This window comes from Meleagris gallopavo, chromosome 12 (genome assembly GCF_905368555.1).
Source record: "Meleagris gallopavo chromosome 12, MGAL_WU_HG_1.1, whole genome shotgun sequence".
NCBI classification, from domain to species: Eukaryota; Metazoa; Chordata; class Aves; order Galliformes; family Phasianidae; genus Meleagris; species Meleagris gallopavo.
Window position 1 is genome coordinate 5710345 of NC_139415.1, and position 25794 is coordinate 5736138.

The 25794-nt window shown below is 38.8% G+C and overlaps 1 protein-coding gene across 4 annotated transcripts in view; it reads left to right on the top strand.

Moving 5' to 3' along the window:
* The window catches only part of THSD4 (thrombospondin type 1 domain containing 4), a 275436-nt gene that overhangs the window by 23582 nt on the left and 226060 nt on the right, over positions 1-25794 (top strand). For all 4 annotated transcript variants that reach the window (XM_085233984.1, XM_085233985.1, XM_085233986.1 and 1 more), the window contains exons 2-4: positions 1647-1751; positions 4838-4907; positions 18980-19419. In XM_085233984.1, the coding sequence (XP_085090110.1) occupies positions 1723-1751; positions 4838-4907; positions 18980-19419 (539 nt within the window). In that variant the 5' untranslated portion in view covers positions 1647-1722. The remainder of the gene's footprint in view (positions 1-1646; positions 1752-4837; positions 4908-18979; positions 19420-25794) is intronic.

Genomic DNA, 25794 nt, shown 5'->3' on the forward strand with positions numbered 1-25794 from the left:
CTGTCTGATCTCTGCTGACCATGGGCTGCGGTGTCTGACTGCTAGCAGCACATGAGGCTGAGATAATTGAAAACACTCTGCAGGTCATGTTGAGAATGGCAGAGCAAATGTCAGTAAATATCAAGAGGGAAGATTCTTATGATTAGTTCATGACTTGACAGTGGAAGTTCTGAGACTGGTAGCGGTTAGAAGGCATTAGAATCATTCACCTATAGTGTGAAAGGGAACGAGGCATGAGTTAGGGTCTGTTTATTCAATCTCCTTTTCTGTGACTTGATGCATATTTTATTACATGCAGTGAACAGCCTCTCCATTTGGCTGGGGAGGAGATATGAATTCTGCTCCATCCTGTGTAGTGCTATTTTTTTTCCTACCCAGTTTCACGTTTGGTTTTATTCTATTTTAGGGTGAAATAGTGAAGTTTGCTGAAATGTAGAATATTTTAATGTGGTGGAGAAAGTCTTGCTAACTGCTTGAGTACAGGAGTGTGGTTTGTTCCAGCCAAAATGATATGATCTATTTTGCTGTAAATACTAAGTCTTTTTCTAGATAGATTTATAGTGCTTTAGAGCTCCTTGTGGGAAGGTGACTTGATGTATTGCAGTGAGTAACACATTTTACACCTCACTGGGCTCTTGAAAACTTCCATGCCAAAATTTGTGTTATTCAATGCTAGTGTTAACTGTCCAGCCATTTCAGGTATTCTTTTTGCCCCGGATATTCTGGAGGGAAAACGATTCCTTTTTTTTTTTTTTTTTTTCCTTTCATTTTTTCATTTTTTCCCCCCCAACCTCTTAGCAAAACTAGACTGATAGCAAATTGTTTTCTGCTTTTCAAATGAAATATAATTCACAAATTGTATTAGGAGTGTGTACATTTGTTCTCTGAGTTTGTATCACATAACAATATCCTACTGGGATTGAGTCTCTCTATACAAGGATGTGGGATGAAAAGATGATTGCAGAATGAAAAAGCAGAAACAAGAGAGTACGTCTAGAAAAAACAATGCTGAGAACTTGAAGCAATGTTAGTGACAGTCTGCATCACATGCATATCCTCAATTTTCAACAAGTGATGTAAAGAGTATTGCCTCAGTATGTCTGATAACTAAGAGTCAGATTGCAGGAACTGAGGCATGTTTTGTTCGTAATCCAGAATATCTGTTAGTAAGTAGTTTCTGAAGGGATCTGTCAGGTGCTTTGTGTTAGCACTGTGTGTATAGACTTGCCTAACATCATTTCTACGACTGACATGAGCAAAAGTCTTTGAACAAAGCTATTTACAATTCAAATAAATAAAATCCTCAGTTTGGTGGCAAAAAAAAAAAAGGCATAACATTATACAACTGACTTATCAGAGATGCGGAGATGAGAATGGAAGTAAGTTAAACGTCAGTTTTGTACCCATGGCAATCAGATCAAGATTTTGCCTTCCGTGGATTTTCAGGAAAGCACTGTTGAAGTCCAGTCCCCCAAAATGGGGCGTGCTCAGCCCATCCATGTAAGTTACACTGGATTTACAGTTTGAATGACTATAAAGCTCATGAATTCAGATAGAGGTGATTAATGTCTCTCTGTACCTAGTTTCTAAACATCCAGAAATATACTGAATAAGCAGTGTTAAATGTTTTCTGTTTATTTCTGTAGGATTTGTTTGACCCGCATTGTGCTTTACTACAGTGAAGAATATTTTTCGCTTCAAGACACTTTGCATTGAAGGATCATGGTAGACAGTTTAATAGTTTCTTTGAGGTAAGTGATGCAGCAAAACATTTCAAATCTGATTTAATATGTTCTTAACAAGCTGCAGAAAATACCAATTTAACATACCAGTTTAACTGTCTCTTACTTCTGTGTTATAAGTGTTTGAATAATAGAATAAATATAAATTCTGTCCAAATATTAAGTAATCAAGCACATGCATCCCAGGAATGGTATTCTTTGATGACAGTAAAAAAAAAAAAAAAAAAAAAGCTCTCAGTATTTGTTTCTGCTTAGAGCGTCTGTTGGTATGTGCCATTGTTTTAGGATACTTTACTGGAAAGTTCCTTCTTTTTTTTTTTGGTTGATGATGCTGTGTCATTACAGTCACTGGTTTTAAATAATAGATTTGCATGTTTTAGTACCTATCCTGCCATTCAGTCTGAGATTCATATTAATCATTCCAGAAACAGCTTGCCAGTGGGTAATGTGGGAAATACCTTTCGAGCAGTTTTCCTGACAAGGAGAACACTCAGCTTTTATTAAGCTGATCTGTTCAGTTCCTTCCATAGTTGGGCGAGCAGATTCAGAGAAAGCAGGCAGCTGTGAGGCTACAGGAACAACAATTCCTGCTCAGAATGACAGCTGCATGCCAGTGAACCATATACTCTTTTGTTTGTACAGAGATACTGTCATTTACACCTCCGATCCAAAGTTCCTTCTTGTGAATTTCAGACACCAGTCTTTGAATTCTGGTAGCCTCCTAATATTCCAGGAAAGATTCCACATCAGAATGAGTCTGTGACATATTATTGATGCTATTTGTGTTATCTTTCCTGCTGAGACTTCTTGCATTTCTCCCCTGAAGCAGTTCCAGACATAGACTGTCCTGCAGACTTTCACCTGGGGAGGAAGTCAGAAACGTGAGACAAGGGCTGTATCACACTAGCAAACTCTAGGCACTAGGGTAAAATACTTCCACTCCTGACTGAACAGTCCACAGTTGGCCACGGTAGCCCTTGAGGTACAACTTGTATGGGACAGGAACTGTACAAGAAATCTACTTTGGTATCTTCTAGCTTCATACAGTAAGAGCTGTTTACTTCACTGAGAGAGGAAGAACAGTGAGAGGTGTTCCTAGTATAAATAGCAAAACTTTTTTGCTACTTCTAAATTAACGCTAGTATAACTTTTTTCTTCCCCTTCCAGCTAAAAAGAAATTGGTATTGCCAGTAAAAGAAAGTGAGCAAGTTTGCTCTTAGAGATAATGCTGTACAACTTGTGTAGATCCTTGATTGTGTCTTGAACTAGCTGCTTGTCTCCAAATAGCATCATAACTGTGAGAGCATGGGCTCTATAAGCAAGGTTCTTACTCAGAAACCCGAGTTAAGCAGCCATCAGTCAGCTGGGCCTGTCAGCTGTTGAGCTCTGCCTGCTCAGTACTTTGACGTGAGTACTTGTCAGTTTTGAGAACAGTTAGGAGATGGAGCATTTGGAAAATAAACGTGCACATCAACTAAAGACAGACTTGGTGTTGTCATTTTGTAGTTTGGAGGTCTGAATTCTGTTCTATTTCTACCTTTGATTTCAGGTGTCTTTAACAAATCAGCTTCTTCATTTGTATGCCCTCCTTCTGTCCACTACTGCCTTGTTCAGCCTTGCTCCAAACCACATGTCTGGGCTCTTTACTGTAGTTCCTTTACAGTGTCTTGCACTTTCAACTACCTCTTTTATATTTGGCTTTATCACAAATGATAGCTATATAAAATGAAATATTGCATTTTAATGGGCCTTTAAGTTGTTTTCCTTTTTTTTTTTTTCTTCTAAATTTATGTGGCAGTAAGGAATGATTTTTTTTTTCTTCTTTAGATGTTATTTTTTTTCTTTGAGAGCAGCATAGACTATGGTGATGAAGTGATGAAAGACCATGTGCAATCAATACTTACCTAACAGTTCCTTTTGCAGTTTGTTACCAAGAACACTAGCAAACAGAGAACTCAAGAAAAACATTCTCCCAGGTAGAAGAATGTATGTATTTCTGATATGAAATGCTTAGTACAAAAAGCTGGTTTTGTGTAGTAGGTCTGTCTTTGAAAATACCTGAAACAATGTGAAATATTTAAAGGATTACTGCATAGCGAGCAAAGGAAGGGGCTATGAGTAGGAAGCACAGCTGGATTTTGTCTGGTCCATTAGTCTGCAGATGGATTTTGTGTCCAAATCCATCAGTTTTATTTCTGCATTGAAATTCAGCAGCTTTTTCCTTCATGGAGGGTCCAAAGGATTCTCTTTGTAAACTGAGAACTCAAACTCCTGGTAGAGGTGAAGATAACTTAATTCTCGCTCTCTCTTACCTTTCTGTATTTCCAATGAAGGACTTGCTGGAAGGAGGGAAACCAGTCCTCAGTTCAAACTTAGCAAACAAAAGACTGAGCTAACTGAACCCAACTTGCAGTGGGCTCTGCGGAGTCGTTATGGTGGTGAGGCTTGACAGAGCAAAGTTTGTTTGGGCTTGGTTCCCATTATGACTCCTTTCAGATTGAAGATGTGGGGACTGGGGTGATGTTTGGCTGCTTATCCTGAGTCTCCAGTGAGCTGTGTCCGCTACTTTCCATCTTTTTTGCCCATTAGCTTATTCAATTTTAACAAGTGTTAGGCAGCTGGGAACGAACCTATGTTCTACAAAATCATGGAGGTTCTTTACATGTTTCCTGTGCTGGAGGTGGTGTTCATCTGCAAAACGAGGAGCTGCAGTTAGAAACAGACTCAGTCCACAGATGGCTGAACTCTTATTTAAACTCATGGAGCATATCTCAATCTTGACACCAAGTGCTGAGGTGCAAAAGTATTACCTAAAAAAAAAAATAATTTAAACATGACATTATGTGAAATACTATTAATGGATTCTTCTTGGTGAACTTTTGCTATATAGGTAGACAAACATGTGTATGTACATACTGCTGCCTTCTGTCTAGTGAAGAGAATGTTATATTTCACACAGTTTATTGAGTCTGTTTTGCTTAGTAATGATATTCAAATGTGTATCTAAGTTCTTGCAGTGTCAAGTCCTCTATTAGGCTATAGGTAATATGGATTAGTGGTAATGATGTATTCTGTTTCCCTATTTGCTTTTTCAGACTTCTCAGTTCACTAGCAGTGCTGGGGTTTCAGTTTGTCATCCCACAGCCTTCAATTGAACACAGAAAGGTAAGCATTAGTAATATTCATATTTTGTATACCTAAAGGTAAACAGAGTAAGAAGCATAAAGCAATGTAATTTGGATGAAGTTCTTAGAATATTATGGCTTTTGTGTGTGTGTTTTTATATTAATATATACTTTTTTAAAGGAGCCCATCACAGTTAATCAGGTGAGCGCTATAAACAGACAGGAATGTATAGAGTGTTGTAGGTCATATGCATAGCACTGACAGCTTATTCAAGTTTTGGAACATTTCCATTGTGTAAGATGAAGGCGAGAAGAATTCACATCACAGAGAGCAGTGCTCAGATATGGAGTGGTTAGCAGAAGCGTCTAGTTGCTCCTAGGTAGCACTTTCTCTTACCAGGATGTAGATGTCTGAAACAGATATTGGACACCAACTATGTTCAGATGTTAGACTGAAATTACTGAAGACAAGCTGGAAGCTGCTTAACTTTTTGCTTGTCCACTTGTGAAAAATTCACATGGTTGCCTCAGACGTACAGCCAACACAGAGAGGACCCTTCCATCCTTCTCAGCACTAGTGGGGCCTCGGCTGGGAAACTTAATTTAGATTTTTTGCATTGCTTTTTAGAAAAAAAAGTGAATGATTTGGAGAGAAACAGAGGGCAGCAGTGATTATCCTTGGGAAGTTTTAAAATGTTAAAACCTCTGAGGGAAGTTTGAATGAATTTGGGTTGTTTAGTCTGAAGAGAAGACTGCAGGAGGGAGGCAGACGTAATCTCCAGATACTTATGAGTGCTAAAGAGAGAACTGTTCTTTATTTCTGCAGTGAAGTAGATTAGAAGAAAGGGATTTAAATTGAAAAGGGAAATGTGATTTTGGCTATTAGAAAAAAATTTCTTATGGCAAGGATATAAAGAAGAGTAGATCACACTTATTGGGAAACTTCTAGCATTTCTGTGATGGAGGTCTTTGTGAATGTGCTGGACAAATGTTTGTAAGGAGTGAAGTGTGGGTATTGCTTGTTCTGCCAGGTACTCCAGGAGCAAACCCTTTGAGTACTCTTCTTACTCTGTGTAGTCTGATCTATATCACCTCTTAATTAATACTCAAGCCCAATAAAAAAAAGATATCAAGTAATTTATTTGTTAAAATTACTTGCTTTTTAAATAATTTTTAAATAATGCACAATATGTATATTTTTAAACTGTACTTAAAAAAGATAAAATGCAAGTTTTCCTTTATGTTTTTATGTGCATATGCCGGTATATTTAGTGCAAAAAATTGTTTTGACAATAGCTTAATAGATACCAAGTAAAAACCTGAAAGTATCTGATGATCATAGTCTAAGAACACAACTGCCAATTGTAATACAAGTCAAATGAGGTCCAGACTGCAGCTACCCAGGTGCAACTTTCTAAACCTGAATACAGTGTGGTGCTTTTCCCTATTTCTGATCTCTCTGATTTTGCTGTATAGTTGAGATGGTCATTTTTTGCTGCTGCTCTTTTGTAACACTGACAGTGGAGTGCTGGTGCAATCCAGCTTCCACATGGCCGTAGGGGGAAAAATTAATGACTAAAATAGAGCAAGTCAGAGAAACAATGGCTTCATTCTGTGAAGCTCTGGAATTACTTTTGATCAAACCAGATTCTTTGTTTTCAGTTGAGTTAGAAATGCCTCGGGTTTTAACTAGCACAGGCCTCTGTACTAGTTAAAGGAACCAAAGGCATGGCATTAAGGGGCATGGCAAACACCTTGGTCATGCTCTTTGTACTGAAAGCAAGAGAGGCAGAAGTTACCTAGTGATGATCACGCGTACAGGTTCTGAGGCTGTCTGCTTTTCTCAACAGCTACTTCAGTAGCTCTGAAGGCCAGACATGTTTCTGGTGTGAATTCTCAGCTTTATAGCTCTGCAAGTCATTCCTTTTCCTTTTGTGTAGTAACTTGGATGAATGTGTACTGGCATCCCCAGCCATCATCTCCTGCGTATTGCTGCACAGATCTCTGCTCTTTGGCACAACTCCTTCTACATGAGTGGAGATTGGCCTCACGGGCAGAAAGGGAGAGAAAGAGGAGGGAAGGATTTAGGGAACAGTAAGTCATTCTAACACTGTAGTAAGCAGCACGGTGTTATTTGATGGCTTTAGTATATACACTTAGAGGATACAGTGTATATAAACTGAGAAACCGGATCTGGCTTGTAAGAAAACAGTAGCTCATACCCCCATCCTTATTTTGTATTTATTTTTCATCTTCAAGATAAGCATGCATTTAGGATTGATGCTTGAACATGTAGTGTTGGAGAGTGGATTCTGTGTTGTGCACCCTTCATACAGTTATTTTTTGCTATGAAGACCATGGTCAAAGAAATAAGAGAACTGGATTTGGGTATTTGGCTGAATAGCTCATTAAATATTTCCAAGTAGGCCACATTTTTATTTCTTACACTAAAACTTTTGGGAAAATGAAATAAAAATCAGGACAATTCCCAAAGCAACACATTGAAATCCATTATAACTGTCTCTGGACACCCACAATTGAGCTGAGGTTTTGCTTTTTTATGATTTGAAAATACTTAAAAACACTGTTTTGTGTTTATTTCAAAATCTTGCTGTATTTTGATCTTTTGTTTCTTATTTTCTTTGGAATCCATTAGTGTTTAAAGTCATACTAGTTTGGGAGCAGCTGACATAATGTAGATATTGAGCAAAAATCTGTTTGCAGTTTATTAACTAGTGTGAGAGTTTTAATTTAACTTTAGTGTATTACAACCAGTTAAAGTACCTTTTAGCTTCTCTTGAGTTAGTCGCCTAAGTTTAGGACTTCAGAAGGACTTGAAGAACAGAGCTAATCTTATCAAACAGGATTTAAAAACAACGAATTAAAAATATATTATTATTATATATTTTTTTTTAAGGAAACTTCATACAAGTTCTGGAAGGGCTGAGCTCAGCAGGTTGCTTTCCACAGACACACGCACAAGTCCATTTCTGGCATGAAAGCCTGGGGACTGTTAGATAGAAGAGCCAAATTATTTGCGTAGTAGGGAGGTGCAGATAGTGGAATTAAGACCTGGGGGAATGACAACAGCAACTGGAAAAGTTCTTATTTTTCTCATTTGCAGTTGATTCTGTAACTCTTCAGGATACTCCCCTCTGACTAAATTCAATACTTTTCCATCTCGTAGAGTCATAGAATGGCTTGGGTTGGAAGGGATGTTGTCGGCCATCCAGTCCCAACTCTCTGCTTTGGGATGATTCCACCCACCAGATCAGCTGCTGGGGCCCTATCCAATCTGGCCTTGGATACTGCTATGGATTGAGCATCCACAGCTCCTCTGGGCAGCCTGTGCCACTGCCTCACTGCCCTGTGATAGTGAAGAATTTATTGCTTATATTTTGTCTATATCTAAATCTACAGTTTAGAACTGTTCATCCTTGTCCTATCAAATTTGGTTCCTCTTCTTTTATAACTCTTTGGAAACTTAAGCTTGGCTATTAGGTTGAAGCTAGTAAGAAGATACTTTTGGGGGATAATATTTGGGCTATGTTTCTTTTTCTTTTTTAGTTTTTATATAATTTTGGAATATAGCTGTGGAAGCTTGCTTGCCACAAAGATGGAATTGACCAATATAGAATTTCTAGTTTCAGAAATACCTAATAACCTGATTTTTGTATAGAAATAATGGTTTTTTCGTCTGTATTTACTTCAAACAATGCTGTTTTTCATTTGTGCGGCGCATAACTATCTGAAAACACAGAGCATCTCTACTTATTTCCTGCAGCTGAGCTTATTGTATGGGTCTAGTTGTTAATCTTATCTCTAAATAACACAGGTTTAGACAGTAATACAGATATTTTAAACATGATATGTTCAACAGATAGATAGAAACAGACATGATGTGCAGAAGATGTTTGTGGTTTTCTAAATACAAGGGTTATAGTTTGGTCAGTAGTTTCTGGCAGGTTAGGTTTTTTCAGTATCTAACTTCTTCATTCATAGAATGTGATCTGTAAGTACCAACTTTATGAGGACAGAGAATTCATTGGTTTGGCAAAAAAGGAGGGAATACTGCATGAAAATAATCACCATTCATATTTAAAGTTGGACTAGCTGCTTCTAACTGCTTAAATTGAAATCTTTTTAATATTTGGACAATCAGCTTCCCTAACCCATCGGTACTGGACATATGAACTGCCCTCCTGTGCAGTCTCTATTCTCCTCCGTGCTGAATTTATTCAATAAATACTATTTAACCTTTACTACAAGTGACATGCTGTGATGAACAAAAGGTTAAAGTGTGAAGCATAACAGTCCTCTTCCCAGACAAACAGTGAAGACTGTATTCAGTTTTTTCAGAAAATCATCCCTGGGTTGATTGTTAATTAATCTTATATTGCTGTATTGACAGTAAGTCGTAATAAAATTGGTAACGTACACAGTAGTAAAGTTTGTCCAAATACAATTTCTAATGTAAATGTTGCTTTGTTTTTAACATCTTGCTCTGCTAAAACATTAAGTACTAGCATTGAAGCAATGGAGTTGCTTTGAATTTTTATGCATGTCTTCTTGTCACCCACTTGTATAGTACTACAGACTTTAATGAAGGTCCATCATCCATCTATGGAAAAGGTGTCAAGGTTTTCTTTTACAAGCCTTTCACTGGGGCACTGAAATATTTTTGAAGTACTTTGAGTCTGTTTTTTTTAAAGTCTGTGATTTCTTTATCTCTTTGACAGACATAAGAAATAAACTGAGTATTATCTCTTTCTGTTAAACACACAATAGTTACTATGAAAGTCAGCAAGCGGATGTGACTCCCTCCAAAATATACTCCCTACAAAAAGTATCTTAAGATGAATATGCTTTCAGAAGAATTTCATTAAGGCTATAATTTTAGAATAATGTTTAAGAACAAGCTTAGTGAAATACAGAAATAAGAAATTACAGAAATGAGTTCCTATTCCATGCTGCAGACTTGCAGACTGCAGGGAAATTTCTTTCGTGCACTGCACAGAGGCCTCTGTGTCAGGCTGTGGTAGGTTGGGCAAGCTGTGATGCTCCACCAGTTTGCTGGAGCTGAAGGCAGAGGAATGCAGTAAGACAGTGCCTTGCCTGGTGGGTTATTCCTGCAGCTTGTCTTGTGCTGTCTCAGGATTTTGCTGGCATCCTCTGCAGATTGATTTATCTCGCCAACCTCTCTCTGTGAGAGAGTAGATGACAGTATGGGTGCTTTTTCTTTTTTTCTTTCCTTTTTTGCAGTTGCAATTAAATATTCTTGTTGAAGGGTCATCAGTGCTAATTTGGGAGAAATAAGGAATAGGTGCAGGAGAGGATGCTGGGAGAAAAGAGAAGAACAGAGGGAGGGGAAAGATGAGCAAGACCCCTTTGCTTGGTCATGGTGAGCAGTTAGATGAATTCAGTTACCTGTGGAAATGTAGCCTGAGCAGCACTGCAGTGTAATGGCTAAATCCCATCAGTACTCAAATAGAAGTTAGGTTCATAAGAGGGAGTTTCTATAGTTAGCATCTGCTTCAAAGTAGTTTTCCTTTCTGTACTTTCTCAGTTTTTGGAGTGCTTCAGTTTTTCCATTTTGTTTGGAGGCTTAGGGGTTGATATGTTTTGTTTATTCTCAGTAAGCATAGAAGTGTTACTTGCCCCAGAAGGAGTCATCTCTCAGTCAGTTTTCTTTTTTCTTAAATCCATCACATATTAGTACTATGTTAGTTGAATTGGCAGAACACAAGAATCAGGAACTTATCAGCACTTCTTAAATCACTGTTCCCTTAACTGACAGTGGATATCTGCTTTCCCTTTGCTTCAGGACAAGATAATGAAAAATAATGCATCTCTTCTGCTTGCCTTCTCCTGTGCCCCTTTCCAGAGTTCTAAAATTGCTTAACACCTACATTTGTATGGCTGCATAGACCTTTTTCTGGGCAGTCATGTACCTCTCTGAAGTTTTTCCTATGAACGTTTTTATCTGTGACAAGTAAAATGAGACACTTAAAAGAACTCCAGCGGGTTCTTGGATTGATTGGCCAACGTACTTTGAGGGGCAAAAGTGAGGAGGCTAATTTTGGTCTTACTTCCTCTGTCTGAAGAATCCAAGAAATAGATTGTTTATTTCTTCTCATCCTTCTTTCTTTCATCTTTGTTTTCCATGGCAGTCTTACTTGCTGCTTCCATTACACCGCACTGCTGCAAAGGCTTAAGGTATTAGGGTTGTTCCTTCTGCTGAGAAAATGAAGATCAAGTGTGAACGTAGACGGAAAGTATATAGGGTGGATGATAACACTGTATACTATTTCAGATAGGAAGTTGTTTATTAATTCTGATAATTATATCAATTTTAAGATTCATATAGGAAATTCTGTGTATGTGATCCTACACCTGCTTTTATGTTGTTATAATGACAGTGAATGGCAGTGTTTCTTAATGTCTTTTGTTTCTTTTCGTCTCCTACATCCTAAAAAAGTCACCATTCTGCTAACTGAAAAGGATACAGCTGCCTAATATTTCTGAACCCTATAATAAAGTAAAACATGAAGCATGAAGTTAATCTGCTGTATCTTTGAAACACTAGGGGAAATTGGAGTTAGACAAAGTGGTTAATATTTAAGCTTGGATTTTGGCCAAGACATCAGAACTAATGCCTCTTGGTTCTAAGGACTGCCAGGGGATCTCCACCACAGCTGCTCACCACCTTGCTTTTACCTGTCCTGAGAAGTGGGAGCATGCTAACAGAACGCTGTGTGTAATTTTTCCTTGAAACTCAGGTAGAGTGAGGTTCACAGAGTGAAATCTATAGCCTTGCAAGCTGCCAGCCAGCGCATGCTAAGACCCTGCTCCAGCATTGCTGTGGTTCTGTCCTGCTGGGCTGCATGCACTGCATGGGGTTTTGCTAGGGCAGCTATGCATGCTGGCGGGTATGGCTGCTGTGTGCATGCTGCTTAACAAGTGTTTGCTTGTGCCTCTCATTTCTTTGTAATTCGATTTGTTTGTAAGAGAACTGTTGGGCATTGTTACTGGTACATTTTGTTCACACCAGTTCCATAATTCTGAGATGTAGTTTGTATTTCTCTTGTATTTATTTATAGGACAACATATCCATATGCCTTCAGCACATATATATAATGCTTAACATTAGCTGTATAGATATACATGCTCTCAGGCTCATTGAACCCTGAGTAAAATAAAACCTTTCTAGTTAATGGTATTCATGCTCTAACTAGTGATTATTAGGGAACAGGAGGTGATTTAGACTGTACAAAAGTTTCCTTTAAATTTAGCCTTGTAATGCAACAGAGTGTCTTTGAACAACAGCTGAAAGAAGTTTCCTGCTATCTCCTGAGTCATTACTAATTCCCTGCCCTTTCGTTGTGAGTTAAAATGCTTAGGTAATGGCATTCTTCCTGCTGGAGAGGGAGGCAGAACAAGGATACATTATTTTGTGCAAGTATACTCTTAGAAAAATCAAGGGCAATGGTTTCATTATTTTTAACCTGCTTCATAATTGAACTCTGAAAAATAGCTTTTTTGTGAAAAGCACAGGTTCCTTAAAGCTGGAGCATTGGGGTCTTAAAGCTTGTTCTGTTTCTTTGGGAAAAATGAAAGGGACTTTTCTTCAGTTGGATTCCAGAGCAGGTAAACGTGCAAGGTGATAGATCAGTGCCTCATATTTTTAAATTTTTTTCAGGGTCGATATTTAATTCTGGTGTTTGGAGAGCAATGATGAAGATAAGAAGTTTTATAGATTCTCAGATTAACTCTTCTGCTCGGGAATATTGCTTTCTATTTAATGGCAGCCTGTCCACTTCTACAGCATTGGGCAGATGACTCACTGAGAGACCTTGGGAGGTGTTACGTCATTCACTGGATACATGTCTACACCACACTGGATCCCAAAGAATTTTATAAGATGTAGAAATACAGGAGAGTGGTGATAGCTTTGTCACAGCTAAAGAAGATTGACCTGAGGTTGTAGTGCAAGCTGAATGACTTAGATCGCATGTGATAATCAGTGATGAGGAAACAGTTTATTAAAATAAAGAAGCCAAATCTCTGTTATATTGAGGTCCTGATGCTTATCATCTTTGTTACTGTAAACCAGAAGCAATCCCAGTGCAGATAAGGGGTCATTATATGCAGCTACTGGAAGGGAGGAGTGATTCATCTGTTAGCCTGCAGGTACTTACTGGTCTCACAGCAAGAAAGAACCCTCTGCCCCAGAACAGTAAGCTCATGGAATGCAGTGGGGGTGGTCTTGGTGTGAAAAAAATTATCTAAACTTGGAGGAAGCTTCAAACTCTGGCGCACAAACTGTTCTGAGTTTGTTCAGAGCTGTTTACTTTCTAGATTATTTAAATAATGTTAAAGTCTCTTCAGATGTGGTCTAAGTTGGTTGAGGGGCCAGCTAAGCTTTGCAGACATTGTAACTCTCCTCAGTGATTTGTGAATACAAAGGTCTTCTATTTCCAGGTTTTTTAGCCCTTTAATCTTCACAGGCACAGATGTTCAGACAGAGTTTTTATACAAAGAACGGAAACCCAAATCATTTAAGCTGGTACTATTTACACTTACTGCAAAATTCAAACGGTTTACTACATCTTTGATTAAAGGCTTCCAAAATGCAGTGAAGGATTAAAATAGCAGAGCACGCTAACTAGGAGGACATATACTCATTGTGTCATGTTTTGTTTGGCCTCTGCTCCTTTTTTCTGCCAGCCTGGAGAGATCTGAGAAGTTGTTAACTGCAAGTTTTGGGGTTTTTTGGTAGATAATTTTTTATCAAACCACCAGTGTTGCACACGCTTCTTGTAAAAAGCATTTAAAATATTGCTGTTCCAAATGAATGACTGTAAAGTGGACCGTAAAGACTTTCTACTGGGAAATTGTCATGGCTATATAGGAATGGTCTGTATTGGAAAGCAGCTGAACTAATGTTGAAGAAATATCCCTTTAAGATGCTTAGACTGGTGAAAGAATTAAACCAGTTCCATAGATGTGTTTACAATGCTGGCAGGGAAATACTATAATGTTACACTTGAATAGGCTCTAAATCTAAACTATAATTTCCTCAGTCCATTCAAAATTTGGCATGCTTTGCTCTGAACTGTGTTTCAGTTCTAGTTTCTATAAGTCAGCCTGCTTTTGTTTTTACACTCCTGAGATTTTTAAAAGGACAGAGACTTTATTTTCTTTTGTGAAAGACCATCAGTGATAGAATGAGCTGTAAATATTTGTGAAGATTAGTGTATTTATCTCATGTTGAATATGATATGCAGATTTTTTAGTAACAACTATTGAAAAATAATGTACTGTTATACCAGCATATAATAATGATGGCAATGGTTTGGTGTCACAGCATGGGTTAACAGGTATATGAAGAGGGTCTCTGGAAGGGACAACTCCAAAATGCTTCAACTCAGAGGAATATTTACAGAATTAAGGCTCTTTGCTCTGGGAAGCAAAGGTCAGGACAAATAAGATAGATAATTCACATGTATTTATAAAAAGGCATACTGGCTTCTATTAATTCTGCCTTGCATCCAGCACATGGGCGTGAATTTGCTGAGTGAATACCGTTGGTGTTCTGAGCAGCTGACAAAATGTTCCTCTAGATACAATTGCTTTGACTTTGGGTCAAGTAATGAACTTCAGACTGAGTTCAGACTATCCCTTCCTTCTATTGTTGTGACATCACTGTAAGATGATGAATTAAAATCAACTCTGAGAAAAATGCACAGGGTCAAATTTTACTCTGATACTGATTCATATCGGAGGATATACATTTTTTTTTCTATAAAGATTCTGTAGTCTTGAAGGACAGTGCAGCAGTGCAGGATTATCGTTTTCATAAAGAGGAGTGTTATCAAAGCTGAGACTGTATTATTCAAAGGATGTATTTGTCGCTATTACAGTTCATGTTTCTCACCAAGGAAAACGAAAGGTGAATTCTGGTCCTCTGGATTTACAGCTTAAGAGACTGACCATTATGAGAAAGGCAGCCATTGACAATTCCTACTTTTCTTCAATCATTAGAGGTTCTCTATTGGAAACATAACAAAAAGGCTAAATAGATCTTTAAAGGCAATTTGAATGAAAATAGAATAGAGGCCTGAACATCGCAAGTAAATGAGGGATTTTATGGGTTATGCAGAAAATGAGGCTTAAAAGCAAGGAGGGCAAAGCTGACTAACTAGAGAAGAGCTGCACCCTTTCTGGATGGAGAAGATGGAAAAAAGCTGCTCTAGAGAATATTGAGTGGCAAAGAATAGCTTAATATAAAACCTGAGATCTCTTTTTGACCACGAGACTTGTGTTGCATATCAAGTTTTACAAAACCTCAGTGTCTGGAGTCATGTGGCTTACCTTTCTTTTCCATGATTGTCACAGGTGTGCAGTCCTCACTGTTCTGTAAATAACGTAATAAAATCTTTACTTGAAAAGCTTTTAGAAAGAAAGAACAATCATCTGATTTTTCAGTCTCCATGTTTTAAACACTGGAATATTAAACAGTAGAACAGGATCAACACATCTGATTTTATCTAGTGGTGTGTGGAGGTATACACCTAACTTCTTTTTTCCTTCAGTGGGCTTATTCACATTTAGATCAGACACATGTTTTAGTGGTGTGCTGAAATGGGGCATCAGTGATTGCATCAGTAGCAATCCTGCTGTATGAAATGAGCTCCAAATTTTCCGAATTAGTGGATGTTAGGGGAAAAAAAAGTTAGGGATGTTGGGGGTCACCTAATCTGAAACTAAACAATGTGCTGGTTTTCTGGATAAGGTATTGACGTTCAATGTGACTACTGCATGTGTAATGCCCCTTCTTTATGTCAGAATTCTGATTTCCTGTCATGCAAGTTAATGACCAAGGCAGTTCCTAGAAATACAGAAGCAGGGCTGACGCCCTGTGCCAGAGCTCCTCATCATACCGCACTGCTGCAAGCACATGTATGTTTGTAAAGTTTGGGTTTTCAGTGTGCAATGATCTTTATGATGATAATTTCTAAATTAAAGAGATTTAATTGATAGGAGTTAGTGCAAATGTAGAAATCGCAAGTGTATGCATACCATGAAGTTGTTTAAGTACAACTGTACTTAGTGAGTTACTACTTCTACTTACAAACCTTGTCCTACCAAATGATTGAAGAATGTACAGGAAAGAAAGAAAGGACTATAATAACGGGATGAAAATAAGGGGAAAAATGGATTGAATTAATAGAGCAAAATCCCAGATGGTTGATTAACTTGTAGTTGACAGACATCTTTCTGATGGTGCTTGCAGTTGGAATGACTATTACTTAAGTCACCTGAAGAAGGAACTACAGGAACTACAGGAAAGTCAATGAAACAACGTAATTTTTCTCTCCCTATTGCAGTTTGTGTGTTTATTTTAAAGAATTTGCTTTCGTGATTTAACTCTGCAAAGAAATTTCACTTTTACCCTCACTTGTCACAGCGAGGGCTTAAACTCTTCAGAAACTGTGCTGTTCAGTGGGTTGTTTTTAAAGGGAGAGTGGATTTAAGAATCAGCAATCTCAGTCTGTGGTACTTCTGAATATTCTGGAATACTTTAGCTGTCTCCCTTAGCTATCTGTAATTTCTTGGCTATACCCTCGGGCAGTGTGAGAATTCATTACCCGCTGCAATGTAACCTGCTAATCAGAGGACCAAAGCACAGGAAGTGACCTGCGAGGCTGGGCTGGAGCGGCTGTGGCTTGGTTGTTCCTGCTGGAGGTTTGGGCTGGCCTCCAATGCAGGGTCCCAGGGTCTGCTCAGGTTCTATGCTTCGTTTGCCTTTCGGCTAAGAAGTTCTTCCTGCTATCCAATTTGGAGCACCTCTGCTGAAATTTAAACCCACTGTTCCTTGTCATAAATATTACAGAACAATGTGCTGCTAAGAGAAAATAAACAGGGTTGTTTTTTTTTTTTGTTTTGTTTTGTTTTGTTTTTTTTGTCTGACTTAAACTGTTTGGAAGACTTATTGAGAGAAGAGAAATGTGACTTGTCTGAAACCACCGGGCTATTGGTTTTATACTGTATTTGTGTTAGAGCTATATTAACATGTAATGTACATATAAACTGTGAATAGTCAGTGACAAAAGCATAAACTGAAGAAACTAAGCTTCTCTGGTTGGTTATGTTGTGAGCCAACGATGTTCTGCTATTGGATATAAATGCAAATATGACAGCCAGAAACCAGGCTCTTGTTGCATGTTATTCATAATCTTGACATTATGTGGTTATTAGGTTGTATAGGCTATTGGATTTAAAAGACTCATGCCAAATGGGGTACCCACGGAAAAACATAAATTAAATACAGAGACATCTGCTTCTGTTTTCATATAATATTGGTGAAATAGAGAACATATCACACTAATGCAGATGCTTTATATTATTCACAAGTTATAATTAAATGCAGTTTTTTCTGTGGTTGGTGATGAAAGAGTGAGAGCAACCTCAGAGTGGGGAAATGTTTCAGATTATGTAGACCACAACTGACTCCTACACAGCAGCACCACAAGCCCTCACTGCCTTGGCTTTTCTTATGATAATGGAGCATTCAGCAAACCACATTCCACCCAACCCTGCCATGTTTATAGCTTGCTTATCAGTAGGTTGTGCAGGCTGGCACTTCAGGTAGGGCCTGCACGTGTTATCTGTGCCTGGAGGCCAAGTATGTAGATGTTAATCTTCTAGTACTGTGCAGCAGTGTTCGAGCCAAAATTATTAATGGAAGTTATGTGTTTAGGAGGTTCGTTCTTCGATGCAGGAAGAAGTGACATACAAAGAGAAATGCTTGATTTTCCAGAGGTTATTTTGAGACAGACACTTGAGTAGGGCTGTATAGTTAGCTGTGGTTAGTGCTTCTTTTTGTCTGATAATTGAAATGATGGGCATGTGTGCTTTTTGGCACAAAGATTTGGAATATAAGTAAACTGCCAAAGGATGCTCATTTAAGGGAATGCTCTACAGTTGAGAAATGTTGAGAATCACACATTTGAAGCCGGCTTTCAATACTTGTGATTCAACCAGCTGGAGAAGGGAAACAACAGAACTGTGCATTTAATGCAAAGTGACTGAGGCTGTCAGGACTTCTTGGTGCATCTGGTCCCACTCCTGCCCCAGCAGGGCCACCTAGAGCAGAGTGCCCAGGAGGCTCTTTGAGATCTCCAAGGAGAGGACTCCACAACATCTGGACAACCTGTGCCCCTGCTCTGTCACCCGCACAGCACAGAAGTGCTTTCTGGTGTTCAAACGGAACCTCCTGTGTTCCACTTTGATCCTGTTGCCCTAGCCCTGACTCTGGGCACCACCGAAAAGAGCCTGGCTCTGTTCTTATTCCTAATAGTTCATTGCTGTATCCAGGCAAAAAGCTCTTCTTTTGGGGGCTTTTCTTTGTTTCCCGCTCCCTATGCTGCTGCATGGTGAGCATGGCTAAGTAGCACTGAACACCTGAGACCAGCAATTTGTCTTGTCTGTCTTTGTATTGAATTTGATAGGAATTTCTATGAATGTAGGGATGTACATACCTTGCTAAATAAATATTTTCCTTGAAGTATTCTTGAAAAAGCATTAATATTAGAGGTGGAATGGGAGTGGTTTAGGAGTTAACTATTGCAGCATTTTAGGCTGATTGGCAATCAGTCTATTCTCTTACGTTTCAGTTTTCCTGAAAAGTTTCACTTCAGAGATGGCACTTCCTGAAATATTATTGCAGTTTGAGATTTCCAGCAGCAATTTCCATAGTTCAGACGTCAGAATGGGAGAGAGCAGTCAGTATTTGTTACCTGAGTTGTGACCAGAAGTTAATAAGTAATGGTTTTCAATTTCCAAGCTTCATGCAGTGTTTTCCAATGCTGAGGACTAAAAAGAATCTATTCCAATCCAACTAGTCCAAAACCAAACAACTTTTCATCCAAGTGGGTGATGGCTGTAGACCTGAGCTAGCAGAATAGGCAGCTAGCTAATGCATAACTCAAGTCACACAGTACGTAGTTCAGTTCCACTGTGTGATTTCAGAGTGAATGGCTTAAAAAAAGATGTTAGCATCACCTTCATATTGTAGTGTGAACTCTTGTCGATCCGTTGTATCTACAGGTTCCCCAGAGGATAGAAGAGCAAAGAGATGCATCTGAAGATAGTGGTGCGGGAATCCCAGGCATGTGGGGCAGCTGGGGCCCCTGGTCTGCCTGTTCCAGGAGCTGCAGCGGTGGTGTGATGGAGCAAACGAGGCCGTGCCTCCCAGCGTACTATCGTGAAAGGGGCTACCAGAGGCCGGGGCGGCAATACGCGGCCTCAGAGAGAACTCTTGCTCACCAGAGTTCCCGCCATCAGGACTCACTGACTGCTTACCCAGGCCATGTCATTTCTGCCATCCGTACGTCTGTGCCGCTTCACAGGAATGAAGAGCAGCTCCGGGCCGGCCTGCGGGCTTCTGTTGCTTCTGAAGGCCATAATAACAGCCACATGAGCCGAGGAGCTCCCAGAGGCAGCCGGCACTCTCAGTCCCAGAGGCATCACCCCAAGACAGAAAAGAGGTACGGTGTCTATGCACATGTTTTATTCTTGCTATGAGTGATATACCTGAAGAATGGCATATCAGAGAAGAACCATTATTTTTTAATATCTTATATATTATTTTTTAATAGATGATAAAAGTCAGTCTTAATCTTTAATAATGTGTACTGTCCTCTGTGGATGGCATTATTTCTGAGGTGATGATACCCAAGAAAGGACAGTCATAATAGTTTTATAACTGCACTGGGAAGATTTTATTCACCTTTAAAATTTGCTTCATAATTTACTGTGATATTTTTACCTTTTTTTTGATGTTCCTATCTTCTCCATAATAAGAAAAATTTTAACAAGTAACAGCTTGGAATCTTGATTTCAATAGTCATTCTAATTTCAATTGATTGAAAAAAATATTTATGAAACTTTTCGTGAAGAATGATTAACCATCTTTTCATTTTTTCTGATCAAAACTGGTTTTGTTTTCCTTTTATTCCTTTTTTTTTTCCCAGAGTTTTATTTATGCACTTTATATTTTCTCTTTTCCCTTCTTTTGTTTTCTAGCTTTTAGCAAAATTTCTTGTCTGAAACAAACAAAAAAAAAGTGGATTTTTTTAACACATAAACTATTTTAAACATTGTGTGTATCAGTTTTGTACTATTTGCTGTTCAGCTGGATGGAACTGTGCTGTTACAATTATTTTCAACAACCTCTCCTTTCTGGAAAAACACTTATTAGAAACCAGTCTGCCATTTGTTATGGCTAAAACTGTTGGCTTTTATCTTTCTGTCTATCTATCAGTAAAAAGAGAACAGATCCATTTCCAGTTTGGAAATTGAGGAGAGCAGGCATGGAAGATCCTTGGGAGGGGATGTTCCCAGAAGTTGTGTATTCTGTCTTTCTTTCCTCAGATTATGTGTTCCAGAAGGTGGGAGTTCTCTGGTTTTTCCCCTCTCAGCCCTCTTTTGGAAAACACATGGAGTGATATTTTTTTGTTAGATTTTTTTTCTTTTTTTAAGTCTCTTTTTTTTCCTATATTTTTCTTTAAAACTGTTAGGTGAAGCAGTCAACCATAATTCCTTTCCCCTTTTTAAAGATATCTGACTGGCCCAGGCCAAGAAAGGAAACATAACCCTGAGGCAATGTTCCAGCCTGTCTCAAATAGGACAGCATCACTCTCTTACTTCTGATGATACAGACATCCTCAGCCGCTGCAAGAATATTTGAAATTAGAAATTAAGCTCTTTTCCTTCTGTTTGTCTCAATAAAGAAAAATTTCAGAGTGGGACCAGATGTTCAGATGTTGTTCGTCCTACGTGTTAGCCATTTCCTTTATTCACTGCTTTTTCTTTCTTGCTTTCAAACCCGTGCAGATGGATGGCCTAGAAGTTCTGAGTATAACTGTAATATTGCTGACTGTAATACTATTGATCTTCTTATAAAAGCACAAAGGATGCCAGAGGTAGGCTTCTCTGGGCAGTATTAACAGGACTGAATTGAGACAAAAGTCATATTTTATTTTTTTCTGTTTTCCTACTGAACTATTTAGCATAATGCACTTCTGTTCTCAGCTGTGGAGTGTAGCAGATACAGGTTGTAGTACATAGCTGAGTTATTACTAATGTTGGAAGCTTGGCCTTGCACCATCGGCTCAAAGTCATTCAAAGCCAGTTTGCTCCAGCCCTTGGCGCTTCCAGTATCCGAGGAAATCCCAGCTGGCCTGGCCTCTGCAGCAGACCCGCTGCCAGGCTGCTGGCACAGCTAGGGCTCCTGTGTTGGGCTCTCCCTTGCGGCTCTGGTGGCCTCTGCAGGCCAGGAGAGACTGGAACAGTTTGAAATAACCGCAACAGTTATGGCTGGAAAATGAGGGCGAGGAGCAGAAAGCAGTTTTTTCTGCTTGCAGAAGTGAAGCTATGTTATTTCTTAGTAAATGCCTTGCAATATGAAATACTGAAATGATTGTAGTATGTGCTATGACTCTACTTTACTGTATGATGGAGGTCTTTGGTTTTGAAAATTCTTGTACTTTCCTAAGCAAGCTTCTGTACCACAGTAGACTTCCACCCCCACTGCCCTTTCACTGCTCCTTGGCAAAAGACTGTGAATTTAAGGTCAGTGTTTTAATCTTATTTGCGTAATAGGTTATTTCCATCTTGTGTTAGGAGGGTCCCTGGTGGCTTTAATTCTGCTGTATTGCATAACTTTCAGATTCTTTGGTGGTGACTGTAAAAACAGAATGAGAACAAAGATTTTGCTTGAAAATGAAATTATTAAAATGACAAACCTCATTGTTTTCCTTAATTTACAAAGTCCCAAGGATAATCCTTCCTTACAAAGGCAATTACTGGTCCTATTGGTAAAATAGAAAATGAATTTTGAAACATTAAGTTATTCTAGATATGACTTTTATTCTGTAGAACAGTGTTCAGTGTTCACTGAATGGGTAATAATGGAAAATGATGTCAGGCTATTGAAAATAAAATCTGTGTTTTCACAGTGTGTACAATGAGGGGAAACTTTTTGGGATATTCCTATTTACTGTTTTGGACTTTCATATAAAGTTGTCATTTTAGGAGATTTTCATAAAATAATAAAAGAGGGATGAGCGTTTGTGACTGAGATAAGCTCACATTTGATGGTGTGGTAAGATGAAATGGGATTGCTTCCAAGACAAACACATTTTAACAGCAATAGCAGTCCTTCAGAGCGGCCAAATGTATGTGTGCCATTCAGCAACAAGTGGAAAAGTTATCTGCCTGTTTCCAGGTAAAGAACAGTTCCATTTATTTAGTAAAATTCAAAATATTATTTATATATGATAAACTGTAAAGTACCTTGTCTATGAAGAAGGACATATACAGCTTTTGATAGCTAGTTCATTTGTGCTTGGTAGGCTAGCAACCAGGCTCCCTGAGAAGCTCACATGTGAGGTACCTACAATTAGGAGCCTGATTTCTGAAGTTCATGTGCTCTCCTAATCATCATTGTGCTGTAAATTGAGTTCTTGCATAACTGAAATGTGTTAGGAAATTCTAGTCACAGGGATGAGGGTGGTAACACAAAAAGAGGGAGCTCTTCGCGGCCTGGAAGTGTTGGGTTCCCATTTGCAAAGTCTTGTTTTTACTTCATTGAGATAAAATGTGTGGAGCGTACTGTACCGTATGAACAAATGAGAACAAGAAGATAATGTGAAGATACGACTGCATTTTGACATCTTTAAAAAGAGGCACATATGGAAAAGTAATAAGGGCATGCCAAAGGATAGCAAATGTTTTAAGAGAGAAAATGCATCTTGAAAGGAAATATCATCCAGGGGCTAGGTTTTATTACTTCTAAAGTATTGCATTTCCAAGTCTCTATTTTGGTGATGGAACTGTGGTTTTATCTTCTCTCCACGTGCATACTGACTGCTTGGCTCTAGGTGGGAACTGTTCTGTGTGCTGCTCTCCCCCAGTCATCCATCCCACACCCTCACAGGGCAGACTGAACTGTCAGCTGCTAAGCAGCATTAAAAATACTTGGATTAGACCAATAAGAGGTAACTGGACATGCTTCCTCTTATTTTGTTTTCCAGCAGTCTCAGCTGGTGTTTACAGTTGCCACCTTTACTCTCCCTGCAAGTGGACTGTCGTTATGGATAGACAGAACTTTGCATCCACATCTGTAAGCACTCAGGGTGCTTTGTGCTGGGTTTCACACCGGCACGCGTGGCTTGTACTGGCAGAAAGGAAAAACTACATTTATCACCAGAATAATGAAATAGGTAAAGCAGGCTTACATAAATAATGTATGTTTAAAGAAATACATTAATAAGGAAAGGATTTCCCTAAAGCTCTTTTTATATTTGGAAGAGGAATGAGAGGAAAAATTTGCAGTGAGGAAATACTCCCAAAATCATCAACTTCTCACATGGCCATAGCTCTGTAGTCTTTGTTCTGCTGCCAACAGCTGACGTGAATGTCTCCTGTGCTAGGCTGTGCCCTGCGTAGAATCAGTGTGCATTTCTGGGTCTGTGAGCAATGGGAAGGAAGAGTGTATCATTAAATGCCAAAAAAGAGCTTCCTTTATGAAGATATTTCTTTTGCCTCTTTTTGACCAGGCAAATGTGGCTTACTCAGTTGTCAGGTCGAAAATTAACCTCTAAAGGGACAATTCAGTTGTTGATTCCTCAACCAATCCAAGCATCATTAACTGCATGTTCTGATGTAGTTTTTGTGACCTGTTCTAGTTGGCTCCAATTTGTAGAGGTGGACAGATGTAGACAGTCAAGTACGAGGCAGGCAGTGTTTTCTCAAGTCCTCAGGCTTTCTTCTTACTGATGTGGGCATTTGTTTTGTTTGTTTGTTTGTTTTCTTTTTTCATATTTGGAATAGAAACCTCTGCTCCAGTACTTAGCTATCTCTCCTTTTGTTATTTTCCTAATGGGAAGAAAACACGGTGCACTGTAGCCCGAGCATAATACTGTTATAAAAGCTTGCAAAGGAAGACAGAGATGTATTTGATCTATTTCTGAGAAGAAATTTTAAGAAAAATCTCGTATCAGCAGTGATAATCAAAGAATTCATTTTGGTAGCACTTGAGAGGATTTAAAGCTGTATGAGAGAGATGTTTATTTTCCTTCTAAATAAAATTCCAAAACATCTAATGGTGATAAAAACCTCCCTGTGAGGAACTTCCTGGCAGAATGAATAGCTAACTGAAGTCCTTCTGGCCTCAGATTGGCTTTGTGCTGTCCCATCTCTCGTCTGAGCATTAATGCCATGGTAAGCTCTGCATCTTGCTTATTATTAATTAGTATCAATTTTTATTATGGTACTGTGAGCACACTTTGAATGGGATTACCGAAGGTAAAAACCTAACCTAACCTAACTGCAAGCCACCCTGGAAAATTTCATCTTATTACTGTGTGTTTCATCCTTTCCTGAAGTGGGATGACTGGAGGAGAGGTGGAGAAGTGGGGCCACTACTTGTATACGCTCAAAGACATGACAGTACATTTCTTCAGTGACTAACTGAGTGCTCAGAAAGAGATGGAAGTGCAGCAGAGCTCCTGTTGTTGTTATAACACATCTCAACTGGGTTATGTATTCACTTGTGTCGGATTTCAGCTGCATAACCTGCTAATTACATGGCTACATTATTCAATCAGACCTCAAACCTAAGGGGCAGAACTAGTTCTATTGCAGCATTGAAACACAGCTGAGGTTATGCAGCACTGGTGGGGAGATTAGCAAAAGGCAGCATAGGGTGACTGCACTGAGTGCATTGCTTCTGTGCTGAACTGGAGTATTAGCAAAGATCTCTGTGGATGGAAGAATTAATTTATGGTAGATGGTGTGCATCTGCCATGTATTAATCCAAGACACAATTTACCTAATAACCTTTTAAATTATCTGTATTCTACCAGGAAAAACCAACTTGGTTTGGGGAATTCTGCGGAGGGCACGGGGAATAGCAAATATCCAGAAATCACTTTGTGGTTACCAAAGTTACAAGGAATGTAAAACAAATTATTTAGTTACATTGTTTTAGTTACCTTGATAATGAAAATCAGTGTAAAAGGAATGCCTACACCATTTGAATTGTGACAAAATGTGTTGATGAAGTGTGAATAATTTGGTGTAATGTTGCAAAAAAATTTGGCGATGATGGCTCTGCTTTCCAATGTCTGATAGATTCTCAATGGGAGTGATTTAACTCTCTTGTGATCAAACATTTGGCAAAGTTACCTGCTCACCACTTTAGGGCTGTTTTCCAGGTCAGTGAGCAGATAGGCATGCGTTTTCATAACATAAAGCAAAGTCAAAGGGCTTGCTTCTTTCATTCATGTTTAAGTGATTTTCTCCAGATTGATTTAAAGCTGGTGAAAAGTGAGTATCTGGAATGCAGAACTGCACAGGGCCGTAGTGCTGTACTGAGAGGTGACACAGAGTGTGGTTTGATGTGAATCAACCTGGCTGTTGAGAGCTCTCCCTTCTGAGCAGATGGAAATACATTTCCCAGTTTGTCATTCCTTTTCATTAAAAATGATAGTTGTGAGGGAATCTGCTAAAATGCTATGAGATATAAATGTGATGGCAGTTATGACCAGGATAAGACAGTGATGTAAGGCATCCAAAAATATGTGGTGGACAGCCTTTTTAAAGTAAGCCTTACTGTGTGCCAAGAACATTTAAATCACTGAACCTGTAGCTGGTGTGCAGTTTTTCCTCAACTCTAGGGAAACTAGTGGCTCGAGGATGTTACCTTAGGGAAGTTTCAAGAACTTGATATTATTCCATGAATTATTATTGAGGGAAAAGTTGGTATCTGAAAATGTAGGAATTGCAGGCTCTTTGGGTTCATTTTAAGACATTGTTTCAACTGGAGGTCAAATCTTGTATGATGTTATCAGTAAGAG